The sequence below is a fragment of the Thunnus maccoyii genome, chromosome 18, assembly GCF_910596095.1.
Source record: "Thunnus maccoyii chromosome 18, fThuMac1.1, whole genome shotgun sequence".
Taxonomy (NCBI): domain Eukaryota; kingdom Metazoa; phylum Chordata; class Actinopteri; order Scombriformes; family Scombridae; genus Thunnus; species Thunnus maccoyii.
Genome location: NC_056550.1, coordinates 13,300,563 through 13,323,794, shown reverse-complemented (window position 1 = coordinate 13,323,794; position 23,232 = coordinate 13,300,563). Strand labels below are relative to the sequence as shown.

The 23,232-nt window shown below is 40.9% G+C and overlaps 2 protein-coding genes and 1 pseudogene across 2 annotated transcripts; 1 reads left to right on the top strand and 2 right to left on the bottom strand.

The window, feature by feature from the left end:
* Positions 1–279: 279 nt before the first annotated feature.
* On the bottom strand, positions 280–6,023 carry adap2 (ArfGAP with dual PH domains 2). Its single transcript, XM_042392148.1, has 11 exons — positions 5,936–6,023; positions 4,565–4,689; positions 4,331–4,422; positions 3,947–4,035; positions 3,545–3,657; positions 2,985–3,134; positions 2,800–2,883; positions 2,577–2,639; positions 2,151–2,228; positions 1,829–2,057; positions 280–528 (listed from the first exon to the last, which is right to left on the bottom strand). The coding sequence occupies exons 1-11, from the start codon at positions 6,021–6,023 to the stop codon at positions 500–502; spliced, it is 1,140 nt and encodes a 379-aa protein (XP_042248082.1). The 3' UTR covers positions 280–499.
* A 28-nt stretch (positions 6,024–6,051) lies between these two features.
* Positions 6,052–17,828, bottom strand: atad5a (ATPase family AAA domain containing 5a). The gene is made up of 22 exons (XM_042392147.1): positions 17,441–17,828; positions 16,627–16,690; positions 14,707–16,520; positions 14,490–14,568; positions 14,224–14,382; positions 13,568–13,712; positions 13,211–13,471; positions 12,925–13,073; positions 12,538–12,688; positions 11,968–12,288; positions 11,304–11,400; positions 11,102–11,184; positions 10,862–10,998; positions 10,593–10,758; positions 10,312–10,479; positions 9,954–10,196; positions 9,774–9,838; positions 9,402–9,591; positions 9,048–9,208; positions 8,022–8,905; positions 7,682–7,840; positions 6,052–7,412 (listed from the first exon to the last, which is right to left on the bottom strand). Exons 2-22 carry the CDS (start codon positions 16,675–16,677, stop codon positions 7,334–7,336), a joined length of 5,562 nt encoding a protein of 1,853 aa, XP_042248081.1. The 5' UTR covers positions 16,678–16,690; positions 17,441–17,828; the 3' UTR covers positions 6,052–7,333.
* Positions 16,699–23,229, top strand: LOC121883711 (annotated as a pseudogene).
* The last annotated feature ends 3 nt before the right edge of the window (positions 23,230–23,232 follow it).

The window sequence follows — 23,232 nt, the reverse complement described above, 5'->3', positions numbered from 1 at the left end:
TTTAATTATTTATTTTTCCTGAGCATAGTGTCATGAAACATGTTCACCACCAATGCAAAACTATATACTTATTAATCATTGGAAAATATAAAATATAAAAAATCCAGAAACAGTATAATAACAGTATGATGATATGCAATGATTGTAACTGTAAATTGTATCTTTTATTACAATATAACAGTGGTGATCTTTTGTGCATTTTTGGTATTTAAGAATGGATTTTACATAATGATACCATATGTTTTAAAGTCTGAGATTGAGCAACAGACCCACTGTCAGTTGAAATGAGAGGATTGAAGTCTTTAATCCACAGTGCGCAGTCAGTGCGACGGTTTCCTACAACACAGATGATGGGAGTCCATACTGGGAGCGACATGGTGACCAGTCGGTACTGACAGCAGGTCACTGTTCATCTGTTCTGCTGCTGTACTTCAGTCAGTTGTGTTTTCAAACGTTGCTGTCGTCTCATCGCCATCCTGTTGTCATACGTCTCAGTAGTTCATTTTTTATACCTGATGTTTGCTTCAACTGGAAAGAGAAACAGAAGTATAATGTAAAAGTTGAGTATAATAACAGCATCATGTTTGTATTTGGACAGTTACACATTTTTGGTTCTTCAATTTGAAATAAAGTAATGGATCCTACATTAAAGTGCCAAGTTTCAGCTTTAAGTTGAGTGGGTTTACTTTCTGTCTGGACTGTATGTGAACACAGGTCTGCGTAGCCTGGACTAACTCTGTAAAACCTGGAAATTTTTCACCTGATAACTGAGTAATTAACCACACTAGTGACATGGCTCTATTGACTGTCAGTGTCAGTTAGCCCACCGCTTTCATCCAAACGAAATATCACGACATCTACAGGATGTCTGCACAAGATTTTGCACAGACACTCGTGGCCTCTAGACGATGTATCCTGATAACTTTGATGATTCTTTGGCTTTTCCTTTTGCGCCACTGTGAAATTGACATTTGGGGGCTTTTTGTGAAATAAATCAATATCTCTAAATATTGGATGGGTAGCCATTAAATGTGGTTCAGACATTTGTGTTACCGCAGGATGAACTGTAATCACTTTGGTGATCCACTGATTTTTCATCAGGTCAAAATTCTACTTTGTCCACACCTTGGTTTATAACCAAATACCTGCACAATTAGTGACATTTCCATCAGCTTCAGCTTACTTTAGTGCTAAGTAGCCAGTATTAGCCAATAGTGAACATAGTGATACCTGCTAAACATCAGCATGTTAGCATGCTAAAATTAACTCAAAGTATTGCTGTAACTAAGAAGGACCTCACAGAGCCGCCTGCATGGTTGTAGAGGTAGTAGTCAAAAATATAAAACTATTATCATATGAAAGACTGTGATCACACAGGATGCACTTATCTTTTTCTGCAGACTTTAGGCACAGACATCATTAATAACAGGAAGAGCAAGAACTAAGATATGATTTAGAGGAACAGAATGTTTGTTAAACTAACTGAAATCAACATACAGCTCTGCTTCGCTTGAAGAAAAATTGGATTTACTGATTAATTCTAATGATAAAGACTTAACGTCACTTTCCGGGAAAAGCTTTGTGTCCCTTGAAGTTGCTGTTTACTTCTGTCATATTGTGTGATGTGGCTGCAGATGAGACGTGTTCAACTTGGAATACAATGTGGAAAATAAGGAGTTTGATGTGTTGACATTTCCATCACCCCTCAGATAATAAAATCTTTTCAAAATACACTAGACAGACCCAAAAATGCATCAAGTTAAAGCTTTCACATGACAGGAATGACTCATATGTGCTTGTGTGTGCACTATTTCCCAGCCTTGCTTACTGGTATAATCCTGCGGTGCCATGGGCCTGGACAGGACCTGTCTGAGGGCGTTCAGCCACTCTTTTTGCTCCCTCTCCTGTTCGCACATGAAGACAAACTGTCGCTCAGGCGTCTCAACGGAAACACCATAATTCCACTTGTTTCCCCGAGTATGCTTTGGGACACACTCCTTCACAGAGTAACCGCTGTTCTCCGTGCCGATGAAAATGACGCCCAACTCCTCCGCATCCTGCGTTCAAAGCAACAAACATAATTCAAAACCTCCGACATCACAGCAGCACACAACATAGAGGGTTAAAACGAGAAGAGGTTTTGTTCTCACCAGCTTGCCTTTGAAGTAGAACAACTTCCTATTTTGGGAGTCCAAAATAAACCATCTCTTTTTGAATGCCTCCTTTTGCTGTTAAAACATGTTCAATGTCAACACACACACACACAAAAAAAAAAGAGTTTCAACATTTTCCACCTCAGCTCCATTCTCTCATCCTCTTTTATCATACCAATCCATTCTTACAAAACTTTTCATGTCGAGGGTGTATGTGCGTATATAAGAGGAACAGAAACACACACACACTCATGCATACAACTCAGACAAAGTACTGTCAAAAACAACTCCAGTTGTGAAGACTGCGCCTTGACCGCCCAGCTAAATGTGAATGTGGAAATAAATTATAAATAAATGTACAAATAAATCTAAAGTAATGATACGTATCTTTGAATATTATCAACTATTTGTCCTTTAACTTACCAATGGCCCTGTCTTTTCCATGTATCCCTCTTTGAGGTAGTTTCTTGTTATCTTTGGTATCAGCTGACGAGGAGAAGTAAAGTTACACATGTTAGGCTTTAAAACATTAAAAACATCTAAACTGAGCTTTTAAATAATCAGAGGTAACTGAAAGGTGACTGTGACCGAGACTTTTTTTTTAATTAGATTTTGAGAAGCTTTGTAACATTCATTAAATGCTTACTTCTTCATCGCTTCCAGTCGGGTACGCCGTCTTCAGGTACGCGTAGCGAGCGGCACGGATGGCGTTGTACCATGTGACTATTTCCTAGAGTAGAAGAAGAAACCTAAAGCTACTGTATGACTATATCAGTACAAGACCTGCCAGTTAACTGTTATTTATACTTGTTGATGGTCAACAAGTCCCACCTCAGGACTCTCGTGATAAACATAGAGGCTCCTGGTGTGATTGTCGTCTTGGTAGGTGAGCTGCAGCCCGTGAGGATGACCAATCTTCTCTGGCTGAAAGGTGGCATTCAGGTCCTTGATAGGGATTACAGCTTTAGGGCCTTTGGACTCCTAGATCGAAAATACATAGATGTGGACATCAGTGTCAGTAGAAAGGATGCAACAGCTGGATTTAACTGAAATGTTGCTGTTTGTTTTTCTGTTTTTGCTTTATAGCTGTATTTTATGCTTTTAACAAGAAACATAGATCAAATCCAGTCAATAAAAATGCTTGTAAATCACACACATAAGGAATATTAATCTCAGCTCCACTTTTAAGGAATTAAGGAATTTAAATTGTTTCAAGATCATCATTATATTTAATTTATGTGCAAAAAAATGTACACGAGATTCTAGTCTGATGGGGGAAACAGTTGTTCAAGTAGATCAAAAGGTTTATCAGCATGTATGTATATCTGCCGTATATTTATACATGTATCGTACAGCGTAGTTCAGCTGTATCAGAGCTGCAGGGAACTCACATTTTCCTTGTTGTAGTAGGTCAGAGTAAATTCTCTCTCTGACAGCACAAACTTCCTCTTTAAAAACTGCGTGTTCTCTTTCCCTTTCTTCCACAGCATCCCTTCAAAGAAACCTAGAACGAACAAATACAAGAAATCTACTAAGTCACAGATGCTTCGATTCACACAGGTCTTACACAAAATGAGTATGTTTAGGTCACATGGTCAAACATGTTACAAAAAGAAACATTCTTGTCAATTTTCACTTCCTGGCTCTTTTGTTGTGCAAAGGACAGGTTTTTCTTGCATAGTTCTGTAGGCGTATGAGGAACAACATTGTTTATATCAGTTTTACTCTAACAGACTGATAGATACTATGCTCTAGAGTAGACCTGTGTATAAACAAAACTGTGAAAATATCACCTGTGGTATAAGAGAGAGGTGGATACTTGGTTTCTCCTATGAATTCCGTCCTTTCATATTTGGCCCGAATCCACTGCTCTCTCAAGACACTGAGGTTAAAGGGTAAATGTGAAATAATTTTAGACATGCAAAACACAGTTTTACAGCAATGAGTCAACATAGAGTCAACTTATATTTGCTTTACAAGAACGTGATTCATCAACCTTTGATCTAGCAGCAGAAATTCATCCATATTTCACTTCTACAGTCAATAGTTGCACTTCTCTTTACGTGGTACTGCTGTGTCAGCAGTATGTGATTGCTCATTAATATTGGCACACTAGACCAGATGTGGTCACAAAGTCAGTTTTCTTTAGGATATCAACACCTTGGAAAAATACTTACGCACAGTCATTTTGTTGGGGCCGGTAGTAATAAGCTGGAACAGCTTTCTCGTACAGAGCTCGGGCACTGGCGTTGCCATTGGATTTCATGAACTTTCCGGGTCCCACAAAGACACACATAAAGATTAGTTATGGACGCATCTGATTCGTCCTCTCACTGGAAGATTCTGACTGACTGAGCTAATATATTATCATAGCAATAACAGAGGTTGGGACATGACAAAGCAATCCATACCTCCACCAGCTCATCTTCCCAAAAGTCCAGTTTTATGGATTTGACCCGGTTGGACAGGCTGCGATGGACGCCAGAGCAGTTCAGACACACAAACAAGCCCAGCTTGTAGGACGCCCAGCCCGGATCTGCCGTGTGCAGATGAGGAGGGATTCAAACGCAAGACTTTGTACTGACATAAATGAGGAGGTGACAGTGTGAGCCAGACAGTGGTAGGAAGTAACTACAGTAAGAAGATTTACGCAAGTAGTTTCGATTTTTGCTTTACCTCTATCCATTTTTTGCAACTTTATATACATTTTTTGATGTCAGATTAAGATGTCAACACCATCCCAACCTTTTTGGCTTTTGGCCCCTTACAAAAAAAGTCTAGTTGGGGGCCCTTGTCACATTTCAGATGTTGATGAGTTGTTAGCAGTTCCACCACAGAGAGATTTCCCCTCCAAACTTAACTTAAACTGTTCAAAATCCAACCAGATAAAATTATCCAGTTAATTTTTTTCTTTCTTACTTAATAAATCATCTTATGACCCCCCAGATTTATCTCGTGATACTTTAAAGGGTGCCCACAGGACTAAACTCAAGAACTGTAGGCCTATCTAAAGTAGTTCAAACTAGCTCCACGTCCATTAGCCACAACAGTAAATGATGCTGATCAAGATAAATACTGATGCTCAACATCAGCATTAGTCTGATAATGTCATACACATGGATAACATATTGATTGTATTTTTTTCTCCAGAACTGCACTTGATACGTGAAGTACTGGCTTGTAATACAATAGCTACTTTTACTTTTAATTGAGTATTTTTACATGGTTGTGATGGTAACTTCACTTCAGTAAGACATCTGAGTTATTTTTTCCACCAATGGAGACTAATTAGCTTCAGATTTAAGAAAAAAAGTAACTGATAATAACAAAAACTTAAGCAGTAAGAAGAAGGTAAATCTTTAGGGTGTTGGCACTGACACCCCAGTAATCAGATAACCTTCTGGTAACGTTCTTTAAAGGTTCTCTGAAGGTTATAATTTCCCCTACCTTTTCTTTAAAGGTTATTTTAAAAAGAAACTTTACAGAGCATTTAGGGAACGTTCCCTGTGGGTTATTCTGGAGAGTTAAGACAACTTTCCAATATAACCCTCAAGTGATATTCGCTGTAGCGTCCGGCAAACGCTCCCCTACCCTTCAGGCAACGTTCACGGAACGTTTCCCGAATTGAAAATTGTTTGCTGAGACATTTGATGAAGCAGACTTTCTGATAAAATATTAAACAATGCATGTTTAAAATAAAAAATAGCAGCCACGCATGTAGTTTTAGCACATGAACTTGAAGGATCAGCAGTGCATTGTTTGGCGCGGCACATTGTTCTTACCAGGCACACCGCAGTCAGCGCACACACTGTTGTCCGGCAGTTTCAGTAGTTCCAGTAAGATCTTTTTGTTTCGCTCACTGTTTGCCATTTCGGTACAAAGGCTCTCTTTTCGCTCGCTGATAAATCCCGCTGTTAAAACTCAGCATGGTGATCACATAGTGTCACACGTGGAGCAACGCAACTGACAAAATGTCCATTTGAAAACTGGAACTTGACTCGGCGGGTAACTCAGGGATGTCACAACAGCATAAACTCCCTCCTCTCAATCCAGTCCTGCTGCACTGTCGCAAACAGGTTGTCCTTTTGTCAGCGGCGGTTGTCTCTTTTAACAATATAGCTCCACGCAGACTGCGCTTCTTCCAATTATAAATGCTGATGAAGCATTCACGGAGGCAAAAAGCAAATTCACCCGAAACCGGTTTACCCGCTGTGCAGGTGTAGAAGCGTTTTGAGCGCTAAGCAAACCATCACTTCATGTCCTGCCTTCCCCCACGATATCAATCACACTGTAGTTACGACAGCATAGACTATTTTACTGTAGAATAAAACATATAACTGCTGAGAACAATTTGTTTTTAGTTGTGATAAACCTTTATTTGGTCACAACAAATCTCCATTGTGAATGTGTACATATTTAAGGTTGAAAAACAACAGAAACATTAAAATCACTGCCATGAATGTGAAGGTGACTTTTAGGGCTGACAAATACAGCAGAACTTTGTCAAAAGCTGCCTGCATTTTATGAAAATGAACGAGATCCTGAATGCATCAACAGTACTTTGTGTGGAGAATGACAATTTACACACAGCCTTTACAAATTCTATTTTACATGTCAAACTCTTACAAATCATTAGTGACACTCGGTATTCAAAAGCAATTTCTACTTGATAAAAACACTTTGCAAAATGCAAAGCAAATTGATAAATGAGGCTACAAAGTATAAAACACTACTGTACAAAAAACACACACTCCAGCACAGCTTAATATTACAAAAAAAAAATCAGATAAGTATTAATATTTAGTGCATTCTTTGCAAGCACCAAAAGATGTGCTGATTAGACAAAAGGCCCATGTGGGATGTGAGGTTATTTAGTTGTGTGCCCTTCAGGTCAGAAGTCATTTCCATCTTGTACACATGGAAACTTCACACACACACACACACATCTGACCATCTACTGACCAGCTAACCACCTCATCTCATGCCGAGGTCAGAGTCACAAACAGACAACAGGCAACACTGATTTATATCGTTGCCAGACTGTCTGTCCTGATGCCGCAACACATACTGTAAACGTGACAGCCTAAACTCAAGGGCCTTAAAAGTATGACCACTCAAAAGGCAATATTTGTTTAAAGCCTCTTTATGATCATGATAACACGTCTTGTCTTCTCTGCGATTTAGGGGAAGTCTTCAGCGAGGTGTTGTAGAGTGCTCTTTTCAAGACCCAGATGGTTCGCATCTAGGTAGTGCAGGAACCTGGAGGAAGAAAAAAATAACAGCTCAGAGACTTGGCAGCAATTTTTTGCATGCATGCATTTTGTCTTGCATATGTTTACAATTCAGTTTACACTTTTACACATTTACTTGCAGCCTGTCAGTAGGCACAATCAAACCAATATATATCATGTCTGTTAAAGCAGGCGTTCAACCACATCCTGCCCACAATGAAAACCAAGACCTGCTGCCGCTGGCCAACTGAAAAACAATATATATACAGTATATATATATATAGTTTCCATGCTCACCTTCGTTTGAGCTTGCCCTGCTCCTTGAGCTGCTCTGACCTGCAGATAGTTCGCAGGGCTGGCAAGTAGTCCAGAGCAGCTGCTGATCTGTTGCCCAGAGTACCAAACACTCCTCTGAACATCAGACTCTCCATAACTTCTCTCCTCCGCTGCACCAGCCTGGAACATATCAGTAAACATTACATTTCTATGAACTGATTTAACTGGTGAAACTGGTCAGAGTTAAAAGTTCATTCTGTAACCAACAGCATGCTTCCAAACTAGGTCACAGTAAAGCAAATTTATATTGTACAAAAGTTGAAAATGATGCATAATGTGAAGAAATACTAGCAGGACTCACTGTGGTTGACAGGGGCTGTCCTGAGTGAAGCTGTAACCTTCTTTATGATGCACCACAGGGAGGCTGAGTTCAGCGGCGGCCTCCTTTCCCAGCTCCCCTTCTAGTTGTTGAGCTTTGTCCCAGGCCTCCGCCACCGAAACCCGACACTTGTGGAAGCTCAGAGCCTCCACAGCAGCCTGGATGTCCAAGTTGCGCTCTCCCCTCACCCAGCTCCCTCTGTCAATATCAAACCTTGCCTCATCTGTCATCCCGTCTTTCACCACTGCAGAGACTGGTAACATTCTTCTGTGAATGTCCCCCCCTTCTGGGTGAAGCAAGGAGGCATCCATGAAGGATATGTTGTCTAAAAAGTCAGCTATTGATTCTAGACCCTGAGAGACTGGGAGACTTTTTACCCGTTCCTCAGGAGTCAGTGGCTTCCTTTTCACCTTCTCTGAAACTAAACTCTCTTTGATTTCCTCCTTTGCTTCAGGGGCACCCTGCGGCTTGTAGAGTGATTGAAAACTCTCCTCTGAGTCTGAGTCAGACTGCAGTCCATCCTGGTCAGGTAGGCGGTGCCTCTTCTTGTTCTTCCTCATTCCGTGGGACACTTTGACTGGACTGCCATCATCTGAGCATTCAGCTGACTCTGCCGTGTGCAATAACCTGGCGTGGGATGGCAGCGTGTCAGACTGCAGACTGGTGGACGGCACCTCTTTTGCATCGACAGAAGAATGGTCTTGTGATACAGAAACACATTGCTCAGGTCTGTGGGTGGAAGTAGTCATCTGTGTGAGGGGTAAAGGTAAGAGGGCTTCCATGTTGGAATAGAGCAGGTTCACTTCTCGTCGACTGCTCTCCTTCAGCATTTCCCAGCATGCTGCCTCCTCCACCAGACTCTGGCTCTGTTGATGCAACACATAACAGGTCGTTATCTTAAAGCAGGTACTCTGAATCACCAACAATTGTATGGTGACATCAATTGAGACCTCACATATGTGCTCTGACTTTTACCAGTGCATTTGGTAAATGAACAGTTTACGTTACCCTGAGCAGCTCCCAGATGTCTCTCTCAGGTTCAGTATTCAGCAGGCCCAGCATGCTCTCAGTGCAGCCAGTGTCACAGGGAGGTAGAGTGGACGGGTCAGTCACTGCACACACAGACGTGTTGCCTGCTGCCTCTCCATGAGTCTCTGGTTTTAGTTCATCTTTTAATGCAAATGAGGGGAAAATACTTATTTGTAACTGACATCTACAAAAAATGTTAAATACTGGCATCAATACATAAAATAGCAGGTAATTATAAAGTAGTATAGTATAGTATAGTAGCAGTAGTATAAAGATTATGGATGAAATTATTAATCAACCTTTTCCATATATTTCTACAACTCATCTTCTTACCATTTTTGCCAGTGTGTGCCAATGGCCTGGTTATGTGGCGCCCCCCTGCACTGCGAGTCCAGTACTGCAGCTGCAGTAAGCTCTGCCTGATGTCACAGCCATTGAGTCTGAGCAGAGAGTCGACATCTGATACATCTGTCCTCATGTCCTCAGCTAGACACAGCAGGCGCAGGTAGCTGCTCGCATTCGACTGTAGCAGGGAGAGATGGACAACTGAAACCTCTACTGAAGTCATAATGCGCATATCTCACTTTTGATAACTGATCTCTCACTTGAGTAGCATCACAAGATTAAGCCACATTAAACAAGGCATTCAGTCAGTAAATACTATCAGTGAAACTAAGGCCCAATGTTTTTAAATCCTTCACTCACCACTGAGGGCGTTTTGAAATGGATCTCTTCAAAGTTGCCATCAAACATGGTGCTGAAAGTAGGATCTGCAAAACATGCAAGATGTGATTTAAACTCAAAGACCAGACACACTGCATAAATGAATACAGTCAAAAAACGGCTAGACTGTAAGGCAGTGCATTTGACTTTTCTCCTACTGACCGCTGGTAGTGAGGATGACTGGCCTCTTGGTAGTGGTCATGAATGTCTTTATGGCAGCTAGAAACCCTGAGTCATCGTCAAAAATAACATCCACTTCTTCAAACAGGATGAGCGAGGTAGCTGTCTTCTTGCTCTGTTCTTCATTATTCTTCTCCTTAGGTGTGGCACATGCTGGTGATTTTACAGTGGCATCTTTATGCTTATTGTTACCTTCATTTGCTTTCATGATTTTGTTGGAAGCAGCTATATGAAGAGATGAGGAAAAGTGAAAATCCATTAGTTGCTGTTAAGGTCCTAATAAAAACTGCAAGGTTACATCATAATATAAATAAAACTGACAAAGTGGAAATGTATTTACCCTTTTGTTCATTCTTCTTAGTGTTTGGTGGCTCCTTGTTGGCGGGTCGGCCCATTTTGAAGAAGTTAGCTAAAGAGGTGGGAGCCAGGCCGCTTCTTTTGGCACCTCTTGGCGACTGGGGATTTTTCCTGGGAGAGGAAACCACCCTGCGAGGAGAGTTAACCTTCCCTGCAAGATATTGAGAAGAATCAGTTTCCAACATCTCAAAATCTGCATCATCAGAAAAAATTATAGCACTCATCAGAAGCAGTGCTATCAATTTCAGACTGCTCTGTACATACTGGGAGAGGATCCGTGCCTGATGGTGCCAGCGCTGTAGCTGTTGAAGTAGGTGGGTTTGTGGGCGTTGACCCCCTGACTGTCCACCTGGTGTGACTGAGTGGCTTCCTTCAGCTGGGATAGAATTAGACGGCCACTCCGCTGAGATGAAGCATTCACCTCAAATACCTTGGGAGACCAAAGGGAAGTTAGGAAATCCAAATTGTACACAAGTGTCACAGTAATGCAGCTCTCCATTTGACAAATGAATTGCTTTGAAAGGCTGTTGTACCTTGAAGCCAAGCTCCTGGGCACAAGCATAGACTGCAGCAGTCTTTCCTACTCCAGTGGGTCCTGTGATAAGCACTGTATTACACAACATGTCCTCTCCATCCTGAGAATCCCCTTCTTCACAGTCCCAGTCAGAGTCTGAACAAAAAGAGCCACAGTCAGAACAAATGTGCATCAACCCAACAGAAGTAGATACAATCTCGTCAAATGAAAAGAAAAGAAGCATTTTTTAATATCTCACCATTGCTGCCTTCCTCTTGTTTCTTATCTTTCTGCTTATTTCTCTCTTCTCGGTCTGCACGGAGTTTCCACTCCCTCAGCCAACTATATAAAAAAAGGAATACTTGAAACGCTAATACGCTATATGAAATACAGTATAAGCAAATACAGTGGCTACTGTTTTTATACAGATGCAGTGAAATTAAACAGTTTTGTCTCCTCACCTGTGCAGCCTCCTTACTGAGGCGGTGTTGCCTATGATGTCACTGGGGTGCTGGGGCTGATATTTGTCCGTCCACAACAACTCCTCCTTCACTACATCTGTGGAAGAAACTGCAGACTGAGTTTCAGGGGATAAAGTGATGCTTATCTAATCTTATCTATGGATAAGATTAGATATCTATAGACTAATCTAATATGTGATAAAACTCATAACAGTCGATGACATTTACAGACAGTAACTGGATGGGTATTCAGCAAACATGTAAACAATGAGAGCACCTTGGAGGATCTTGCATGAAACGTCTGTTTTCCTCTGATAGGTGGCTTTTGAGGTAATTGTTGTTGTTGTGGCGAAGTCAACAACAGCAGCTCTATTTTTAGTACTTAACACTGAGCTCTTACCACACTGTAATAGCAGAGCCAATGCACAGTGTTTTGATAAAGACATGTTGGCGACAAAGGCAAATATTGAACGATTGGTATAAAAACATGAGTAAAAACAGTCACTGCAATCATCAGCGAGTGTAATATAAGTTGGTCCAGTAGTGTGTCTGTCTTTTCTAAGAAATTTAAATGCTTTCACTTACTTAGATACTCTAATATATATATTGATTGCAAACTTGCATTAATGAGTTAAGCACCTGGTCACACAATTTTTAACCTCACCTTTTATCATAGTGTCCTCTTCCAAAAGCAAGTCATCCAGCACAACTACAGAGTCGTCTTCAGACGGGTTGGGAGCAGTTTTGAGTGAGGGCTTAGCCTTCTCTTTTTCTTCCTCCTCTAGCTTGGGTCTCCTGCCTCGTCTTGTACGGCCTCCCCTTTTCGTTGGCTCTAGCTCAGACATGGAGATATTCTCTTCTGAACAGTCGGCCCGCTGCTTCTTAGCCACTTTTACTGTCATTACTCCGTCATCATCCATCCTCTTCCTCTTCCCTCCTACTGGTTCAGCTGACAATGGGGTGCTTGTGACTCTGGTTGCAGCCTCTGGTTCAAGTCAGAAACATATGGTGGTTGTTTAGGATAATTGTAATTTTATGCAAAAACGTGATCTTTACTTTGGCTGCATTCATTTGAAATAAATAAAATATGGATGTTAAATATTGTATACAATCAAAATGAAGGGAATAAGATCTTCATCAGAACCTAGAATAAAACTACAAATTGAAGCTTTGCTATGCAATACATCTACTTTAGTTTCAGTGTATGAGTGCAATAACTGCTTGTCAGACTAACCCGAGGCTGTGCAGTGTTGCTGGTGATCAGTGCGTCTCTTCAAGAAGCGAGTCATGAACATCTGAAGAGGGAAGGGAGAGTTGGAGGCGCTGATGTCCTCCATTAAAAGCTGACGAACACTTTCAGAGATCTCAGGCCTCCAGCCAGAACCCTTGAAAAAGGAAAAATACTGTCATCAAACACTGTGTGCGGTTAAACTCCACTGTAGCTCCTTATTTAAGCAGAATTTGGATAAATATAAATAAAAACATAAGACAGGCAGCAGCTATCAACTGGACAATGCCTTCTGAAAAGTCGACCACGTCAATCAGTATTGGTCTGGGGTTGACCATGAACATTTTGGTTACAAGTGCAAAGACAATCAGATCATTAGTCATTTCAACATACCCTTTCACAAAAGGCTCTTGGGGATGGTTCCGTCTTCAAACAGAAGGAGCCACTAACAGATAGAGGTAGGTTGGACGCTTGGCTCCAAAGCTCTTTCAAATGACACAGTAATGAAGACTCAGGCCATGGCAGACTCCATAGAGGGCAATCTGTCAATGCACAACAAACACAATTTTTACTGGGCCCTTAACCCTCTAGATTAATCTGTATAATTAAAAAAAACAATTATTTTAACCTTATCAAATGACAATGACACCAAGTCTATTTCTATGAAGGAACAGCATACCATTTGGTGATTGCCTCATGTGTATAACTGGTTGGAAGGAGGAACAGGAGAGGGTGTATGCCTCCTTAGTGGCAGCGGTCTTGGCTATCTGCTTCCTGAAGGACTCTGGCAGGCCGCTCTTCAAGAACTCTCTGCGTGCCCTGAACTGCTCATCATCCTGGGAGTTTTCAGAGCCCTCGCGGCTGCTCTCATCAAAGATCGACACCACCGCTGACACCCTCCGAGCAGTCTTCTCTTGGCTGAGCGATGCCACTTTGGAGACTGTCAGATGGAAAATATAGCAACATTGGATGAGCTTTCTAGAGATTACAACAAAATGCTGAACAGTAAATGGTGATTTAGAGTGGGAAAGACTACCTGGAGGCGCCTTGGTCTCTTTGCCAACAGGTGCAGCTTTGCCTAGCACATCATTTAGACTGCGTAAATGCTTCTGGGTTTTACCCTTTTCTGGTACCGTCTGAGGAGTTGCGGTCTGGTCCTCCTCCAGGCAGATGACAGAATCCTGACAAAACAAATCATATAATGAACTTCTTAGTTAAACTCACAAACAATAAAAATGTGTACAAAAATTAGGGTTTTGTCTTAACTTTTGTGTATGAACACTTTATTAAGCCAAGTCCAGATCCCCAATATTTATGTCCAAATTTGATCAATTGCAATAACCTAACAAGAGCAAATTCCCAAACAATCTCTGAACTGGTTCATTTTGTGAACATATTACTTTTGTAGGCTTTTAAAGGACATCATAAATTTTGATCTGCACTTATTTTGTCAATTTTTTTTACTACCAATTCTAAGTGGTAACAAGTGAGTGAACATGTGTCAGGCACTCAAGGATGGACTGAGTACACTTGCTTCTCACTGGGTTTTCACATCAGTTGTCACCAGTTAGACCAAACAATAGGTAAAAAGTGTCAAACAATACATATTGCATGTTACAATATGTTCAAACCATCCCTTTGAAACTGCAAAAGAATTAGAGATTCATCTGTGTAGTTGGTCTGCAACTGTACCTCATCTTCACAGTAACTCTTCGTGATGGAAGCCTCAGTTCGTGACGAACGCCTTAAGGTGCTCTTCTGCTCAACAGCAGTTATCTTACTCTTCTGAATCGCAATGGCTTTCTCCACCAACTTCTTTGCCTGCTTCCTTTTTTTAGAGTCATTTGATGTCTGAAAAAGATGGAGTATTTCCTCATCCTCAGACCATAGTTATGAATATGATTAATGATGATTTTTCTTTAGCAACTTCCACACTTTGTAAAAAATCTTATACTTACTTTAGTAGCCAAAGGAGAGTTTATGCCACTTCCATTCTTGGACACTTTAACATTTTGATGGACTCTAGTAAATTTAATCCTTATGAAAAACAGAACATTTAATTAGAACATGAAAAAAAACATGAAACATTAAAATGACCCTTAACACACACATACATATACATGCATTTTATAGAATGCATGAAAGAATTAAATCATAATTTAATGCATGTGTTACCTGATTGGACTTTCTTTTTTGTCAGGTGGGCACACCATCTCTGCTACAAAGACTCCATGTTTGGACTTGCATGTCTTTGGGGTGGACATCTTTACAGGGGTGTCCTGAGGTGAAGCAGCAGCATCCTTTAACTTGTCTTGTTTCTTGGTGTTCCTAATAGGAGTTGTTGGTGTGGCCTTAGGGGTTTGCCTGACAACAGCCTCTCTTCTAGACCTCCTCACAGCTGGGATGGAGGGAGTTGAGGTGATCAGAGGCTCCTCTCTTTTATCATCAACTTCAGCGTTGGTGGCCACCATTTCTTCTGCGGGAGGAGCAGCAGGTCCAACAGCAGGTGAGGTGGTGACTGCTTCCTTTTCTGCTTCACCCTTCTTTCCGCCTTTTCTTCCTGGTTTCTTTTTAGCTACCTTCTTTTCCTGAGGGGCAGCAGAGACTTGCTCAACAGGGGATGGAATTACAGTGTCCTCTTCAGCAACTTTTTCTGCAGCATCCACAGTCTTCTCTTCAGGTTGCCTCTGCTTAGCCTGACTCTTACCAGGCTTGGTTTTGGACCCATCCAGGCTGGGCTGTTTGAAGGCAGCCATGAACTGCTTCTTCTCTGCCTCACTGCACTTTGGTGTAGACTCACTCTCAAGCACAGCCAGCTCTAGATCTTCCTCTTGCAAAACCACATTGGATTTCCGTTTGACAGTCAAAGAGGTAGGTGGAAGTTGGTGTCCAGCCTCTGTGTGAGGGGGCGACGCTACATCTGCAGGGCTCATCGCTCCTCTTCTCCTGTTGAAGATAGAGGCTACCTTTCCCACAGGCTTGACTGCTTCCTGTTTGGGTGAGACTACATGCACTTCAGCCTGGATGGTGACGGTTCGGGGCGAGACCTGAAGAGGAGGCTCCCCAGAACCCACATTTTCTTCCGCTTTTGGGATGTCCAACTGCTCAGTGTCCATTTCCTCAGCCTCTGTTGTGATTTTACTTTCATCTCCTTTACCCTGTTCATCTTCTATGTCTTCTTGGCTCTGACTCCGCACAAACTCTTCAAAGGAGATAGTCACTGTGCTGTTGTTTAACTGAGAGGCCTCATCCACATTAACCTCCATGCTAACATCACAGAAGGACTTTTCTTCCTCTTTCTCCTCTGGTTCTGAATACTTTGCCTCCTGTTGCTGACTCTTCCTAGTATTTCGTGCAGCAGTTTTGACCAATTTAGCTTTGTCATTTGAAGGTACAACTGGAGATAAGGCAATACTCTTCAGTTCTGGTTCATGTTTGCCATGGTTACCACATTTGGAACCATCATCATGATGTTCATCTTGTTCAACACTGACAGTCTTGGTTGCCTTCATCTCTGATGTTACAGCAGTGATAGAGGCCTCAGCACTAAGCTGGGCCAGCAGAGCTGCTGTATCGCTGCCAAGAATACCACAGCTGCTGGCTGGTTCTGCTGCACAGTCTCTGCTTTCATGTGATTCTTCTACAATCACACAGCTTGTCTCCTCAGCGAAACTAAAGGTTTCAGCCTCAACAAGCTTCCTTGCAGCTTTGGTGACCTTTCTTCTCCTTTTCTGAGATGGCTGTTTCACTATGGCCTCTGGGCTGGTGTGTTTTTCTGCAGACTGGGACTTCTGACAGTTCTCTTTAGACTGTTCTGGTGAGCTGGTCTTTACTTTAGAAGACAGAGACTTTTGGCTAAAGTAGTCCCTGATGTTGTTGGAGCGAGGAGGAGAGAAAGGTTTCTCCACGGGCTTGGGCACCGGAGAGAAATAGTTTGTGATTGTCTTGACAACAGGACTGCCACCATCTTTGCGAGACTTCTTGCAAGGCTGTAAAGGGAGTGTCACAGTTAATCAAATATGAGAATGGCTAAGAATTAGAAATGTAACAGCTACTGAACACTATATATAACCCAAAACTGTGTCATTAAAATACCTGGGTGTCAAAGTCCTCAATGACAGATGCCATAGCCACAACACCAGCCATAATTTGAAGAGACCTAAAGTAAAAAATAATACAATAAAAAACATGGATATACACTTTAAGGTCTAAAAGAGCTGTAGGTCTCTGAAGAGAACAGCAGCTCAGATGAAGTGTTGACTGGCTTCCCTGGTGTTTTAGTAATCTTGGTCATATGTCCTGTCAAACATGGAAATCCCTGGATCATCTCCAGTGAGGGAGCTTCATCATCTTTCTCTCTTCATCTTTCCCAGAATTATTCAGTAAAGGTGAAATTGCCATAAAAATAACATTTGGATGATGGAGAAACCAGCTGAATGACCAAGTGTTAGTTTGCAACCCAACAACCTGCAAATAATCACTTCAAGATGACTTATAGCTGATATGTAAACACATTTTGTTTTCCATAACACAGCAATATCTCTAAATGTTTATTGCACAATTCTCAAAACCCTTCAGTAATTTGCTGACACTGTTTACACTGTAAACATTATACAGAGTACTGTAAAACAGCATTAATACTATGCTATACGGGAGGTTGTGTGTTCTGGTGAAGCAGAGTCAGTATTGGAAAACTGCTAATATAGAAGGCTGTATTTCTTCTAGATAGTATACAGTAGAAGGCTGTATTTATGAATCATATAGACGTAATTTTAAATTCTCATAGGGATAGCAAGTAACATGAACATTGTTATCATTCCCGACATGGCGCCCAGTAAGTTAGCACTACCAGTTTTTGTGCCAAATGACAGACGGGCAACCACAAAACAAAGGTCAGGAAAACACTCACCGATAATGCTGTAACTTCAGAGACTGTCTTCTTGGCGTTTCTTATTCACGCTCCCGTCTGTGTGAATGAACAACAGATGCAATGTTCATTGTGTGAGGAGGACAGCTGTTTGTTGCCAGCAGACATACAAAGTCCGCTGTAAAACAACAAGCTAGCAGACTTCGCTCGATGCTACTCTCAAAGTAACTCCGCTCCTCGCTGGTCCCAAAAGTGGTCGAAACATTTCCCACATGTCAGCCACGGATATATGAACGCAAAATGAAAAACGTTAAACTCGCATTTTCCGAATTGTTGCGAGTTTTAATCCAGGATACATTATTCTTGACGTGTGTTGCTCTTTCAAAAACGCGCCAGGCTGGTCGTGAATGAAGAGCGCCAAATATACGTGACCTTTTGCGTTGCAAAATTCCACCAATCACATGAAAGGATGCCATTTCGTCATCGCTTGACGTTTTCCGCCCATAACAAAGATGGCTTGTAGGGGTTCACTTATTTAATAGAGAGGAAAAAGTGACAGCTACCTCTGCTGGCTGCGCTGATTCAACATTTTTTACCCAAGTTTATTTATATTTTAAACATATAAAAACGTAAATAAATACACAGTTCTTGAAATAATTCTTAACACAACGCAGTTTTTTTTTTTTTTTTTTTTAAAAAGAGAGAAAGAAAAAATTTCATCTCTTTTTGTGTCATATGTCTAATCTTCTGGATAACATCATAGCACACTGATTTAGTTAACAAATTAATCCATTCAATGAAAGTGGGACCTTTAGGGCTTTTCCAGTGACTCAGGATAAGTCTCACTGTTGTAATTATACCCAGACTTAACACTTGAAACAGCCTTTTATTAATGCCTTTAAATTCTGTTTTATGGTTTGGGAGACATAGTTTGGGTGTCCTAGGAATAGGAAAGCCCAGTCCCTCCTCCATAGTCTTTAAGATTTCTTCCCACAGTGGATAGAAAACAGTACGGTTCCGAGTATGTATTAGAGTCCCTTTCTTTTCATTACATTTCTAACATAAATTGTTTTCTGAAAGACCTATCCTTTTTAATGTACTATGGGTGAAATAGAATCTATGTACAAGTTTATACAATATCCTTGCACCAATTCAACATGAAATTATCACAGATTTTACCAGTGATCACAAACATCAAATACTTTGTCATTATATATTTAACTTGTGAGTTTTACAACAGAGGTATTATTTGAAGATAAATGTAAATAAATTGCAAAGAAAGCAATACATATATATTGAACTGTCCTAAGTAATATTGTTTCACATAGAATTGGCACCAATCTACACTTTCATATTAAATTCAATGAAGAGCATTTCATTGAACTGCCAGATTATTTATGATGATTCCTCCACATGCTCACCACCAATAGTAGTCAGTATCAGCAGCCACAATAATAAGCATCAAATAACCATCTCTGATGTTTACTGATGTGTGGAAATATGAAGCAACAGTTTAACCAAACCATGCACCACCAAAGCAACACATTAACCTGGCAGTGAAAGAGTCTAATAGGCCTAACTTTTTGTACTATCCAAAAGATGTCTCCATTTTTCAATGTGTGTACATCAGGAAGACCTGCAAAATTCTCAAGGACCCCACAGAACTTAGATGTCCTGTGGAGTTTGTGTTTTTTTTAAAATTCCTGTCAAATAAGAGATTGCAATGATTTTATAGTGCTGTATGTGTAATTCATCTTATGCATATTCATTTATTATCTCCAAGCATCACTTTAAAAACTCCAGAGTAACAAGTATGATCTCAGAGACACACACACACACCATGACTAAAGGCTGTGTTTTTTTGATTAAATTTCCCTTCAGCAATAGATATGTGGAAGTACAGTAAAAGTTGCCCTTTCTGTTCTTCAATCTAGCTCTCATTTCAGACCGAGTTCTCAAAGTACAGACTGTTCCCTTGTGTTGCTACAGATTGTTGTTGATTTGGACTGTTACGTCAGTTTCTTTCTTTTTATCAATATAGTTACCCAATGGAAACAGAAAAGTCAACAGCGTCATTGAAAACTATGCCTAATGTATGTGCTGTTTCCTGCTCTGGTAAGTGTTCTCCTTCTCCTCCGTAATACTCTACTGTATATCTATCTAAAGCTAATTGGCAGCCCACATCCCTGGTTAGGCTTTTAAATCATGCAAACAACTAAACAAATGTATGTTCACTATTTCCTTTCATCTGATCTGATTTCAAATTTACAGGATAAAATCCTCCAACAGCTGGTTTCACTGATCTTTTTCTCTCTGGTTTAACCACGTTCATATGTTGCTGTAAGTCTCAGGAGAAGATTAAGATTTGGGAGGCTTCAAATTGGCATTTAAGAGTTAATCACAGCAGCATTTGCTAACAATAGATGTCCTTCTTTGTATTATTGGATATGAAGTTGTATTGACATTATTGTTTTTATGAATATATTTGTAATTGATATGGATGATGTTGTGTGCCTATAAAGGCACATGTGATTAAATTACTGGTCTATTCTTCTCATGATGATATGCAGACCAGTCAATCAGTTGATTTTATAGGAAAGACACCTTACTCATTTTATATAATGCACTACGTCTCTCTTACAGGGAAAAGTCACAACTGTCCAGAGCTGAGGATTGTGTTGATAGGTGGAAGAGAATTAGGCAAAGCCAGTGATAAGAGTGTGATTGGCAACATCATACTGGGTAAAAGAGTTTTTGAGACCAACAGAAGAACTGCTGAGAGTGTTGTGAGGCAGCAGGAGGTACATGGCAGACATGTCATTGTGGTTGATACTCCAGGCTGGTGGTGGCGCTATCCACTACAAAATACCCCAGAGCTGGATGAGATAGAAATCGAGAACAGTGTCCATTTGTGCCCCCCAGGGCCTCATGCTTTTCTTCTAGTCATTCCTGTTGGTTTAGTATTTCCTTGGATCTTCAAATCCTCACTAGAAGAGCACCTGCAACTTTTCCACAAAGGGGTGTTAAATCACACCATGGTGCTGTTTAGTGTAGATGCTCCATGTACTGATAAAGGTTTAGAAGATGAAATCAGTATGTGGCCAGCACTTCAATGGATTCTTAAACAGTGTGGAAACCGAACACATGTTCTCGATATCAGTAACAGATGGAATAGTCCTCAAGTAATAGTGCTTTTCAATAAAATAGAGGCAATGGTTGCAGAAAACAGTGGTAATCGCTATTCTGTTGATAGTGCTGTTGTAGTGCACACAATTGTTCTGTTCACTAGAGGTGACTGGCTGGGAGTGAAGACTGTGGAAGAGCGTATAGAGAGTGAGGAAGGTCTGCAGTGGCTAGTGGAGAAGTGTGGGAACAGGTATCACGTCTTTGACAACATGAACCACAGTGATGAGAAGCAGGTGACTGAGCTCCTGGAGAAGATTGAAGAGATGTGGGCAGGAAACAAAGATCCTCATTATGAAGTCGGCCTGGGCCCTGCAGAACAGATGGAGGCAAGGAAAGAGGCTGGAGCCAAGATGGCTGAAATTATTAGGCGGACGACTCAAAGACAATCAAGAGTACTAAGAGAGTTGTTTAGAGGTAATCAAGAAATTACCATGTATAATTCCTTCAGTTATTATTATTGTTTCATGATCAAAACATGTCTCCAAAAACATTGGTTTAGTAAGAAATCTTGTTTTTTTTTCCAGGAGAGATGCAGTCACTCACTGATATGAAGGTTGTATTTGTTGGCAAGAAAGAGTCAGGGAAGAGTATGGCAGGAAACAGAATCCTTTTTGAAGAGCTGTTTGACGCTGCTTGGATGAAGAAGGTAACCCAATATATGGCCTAAACTGAAACAGAAAGCTGAAAATAATATGGGAACAGGGTTTCTGGGAACAAGCTTTGATTTGTTAAGTCTGCTATGATTATAAGCATGAACATAGATATAATTTTTGTTTTGCTTTGTTACCTCTGTGTAGGAATTCCAAGATCAGAGATGAAGCGCAATGTCTGCAAAGCACCAACAGCGAAATCGGTGGAGTAGATATCACAGTCGTTGAGGCACCAGGCTGGTTTACCAACACGATGACACCTGACTGGCTCAGAGGTGAAGTTCTATGCAGTATCTCCATGTGTGCTCCGGGCCCTCATACATTTCTCTCGGTTATTCCCCTTTCCAAGGCATTTACAGAGAAAGACCATAAAGCAGTAGTAGATCTTTTGACGCCATTCGGTGAGAGAGTCTGGAGACACTGTATGGTGCTGTTCACTTGGGGAGACTGGCTCACAGACAGATCCATTGAGGAGCACATTGCCAGAGAAGGCAAGGCCCTCCAGTGGCTTGTGGAAAAGTGTCAGAACAGATACCATGTTCTCAACTGCAATCGTTTTGGAGATGGTTTTTTGGTCATAAAGCTGTTCCAGAAAATTATTGACATGGTAACACGAAACAAGGGCCACTACTTTACCACTGAAGACAAGTTGGGAAACAACGGATACCAGTGCTATCAAGGCAAGCAAGACAAGCTATGCTGACAGAAGAGGAGTGGAACAGGAGGGAGCAGGAGCTGATAGACCATATGCTGAAAGCTGTAGCACAAGATCCCGAGGAACCAATGCCACCACCTGTGAGGATGACGGCTAGCATTGATGAAGCCTTCATTCCAACCAGTGAGTTTGATATTATATATTATTATACTCAGATATATGCATTGCTATTATGAATTACACCATTCAACTTTTCTCTTTTTTTCAGTGAGCGGAGGTGCTCCCTCAGAGGATGGAAGCACATTTTGGAGTCAAAAAGCACGTGCTAGGGTGTCTGAATGGCTGACTGCTGGAGTTGGGAGCTCTGAAGTTACCTTGGGGGTTGGCAGCATGAGTGCCTCAGCCAGTTATGTGGAGAGGTTGGATGTGAGACCTCTGCCAGATGACAGTCATCAACCAATGACACAGTTCTCAGAAAAAGACAAAATCATGTTAGACATCGTTCACCATCCTAGGGTCTCCACAGACATTGTGGGAACCCAACGCAGACACTGTTGTTAAGCACAACAAATGTAGCACCAAAACAAAAAGAAACATAGTGGAACAAAAACTGACTGGTGACAGTGATGGAAATGAAACGCTTGCAAAAATGCCAACAGGAAAAAGCCACTGGACTGGACTGGATGGCTCCATATCTACTGGGAGTAGTTTTTGATGGCAGATAGTTTTCTGGTGTTTTAGCAAGCATAAATATTGTTTATGGTTTCTTCTACTGTCATTATAAACTGTTATAATCTGTACATTAATAATTGACATGTTAAGGAAGAAAACAACTGAGCAGTGGTAATGACTTACATAAACACAGAGATCAACGAAGCAAACAAATGTTCAGGTTTACACTTTACAGGCTTGAAAAGCGTACTGAATACTGAAAAGGTAGTGATCATAGTCTTACAATAATGTTAACCTAACAATCATAACTGTATAGAACACATTTTAGTCATATAAAGGATATGGAAAATAATTATGAAAATGCCAACATGATTAGTTCCAGTAATGTTGTATGAGTATCACAAATTGAAATGCAGTATTGACTAATGCAATGACTAATAATAACATAACATGTTCTCTTAACTGAATACTTCATAAATATCAAGAGACTGTATTTACACTGTCTGGGGTATTCTGTTATTTCACCAGTGATGGAGTTGTGCAGAGAGGATCTCTCATAAATATATTGGTGAGGCTCACTTATTATTAAACACGCCTCCTAGTGTCAAACTCTGCACATATTTCATTCTGCACAGTGAAGCTCAAACATTCAACTGTAAGAACAGGAAGAA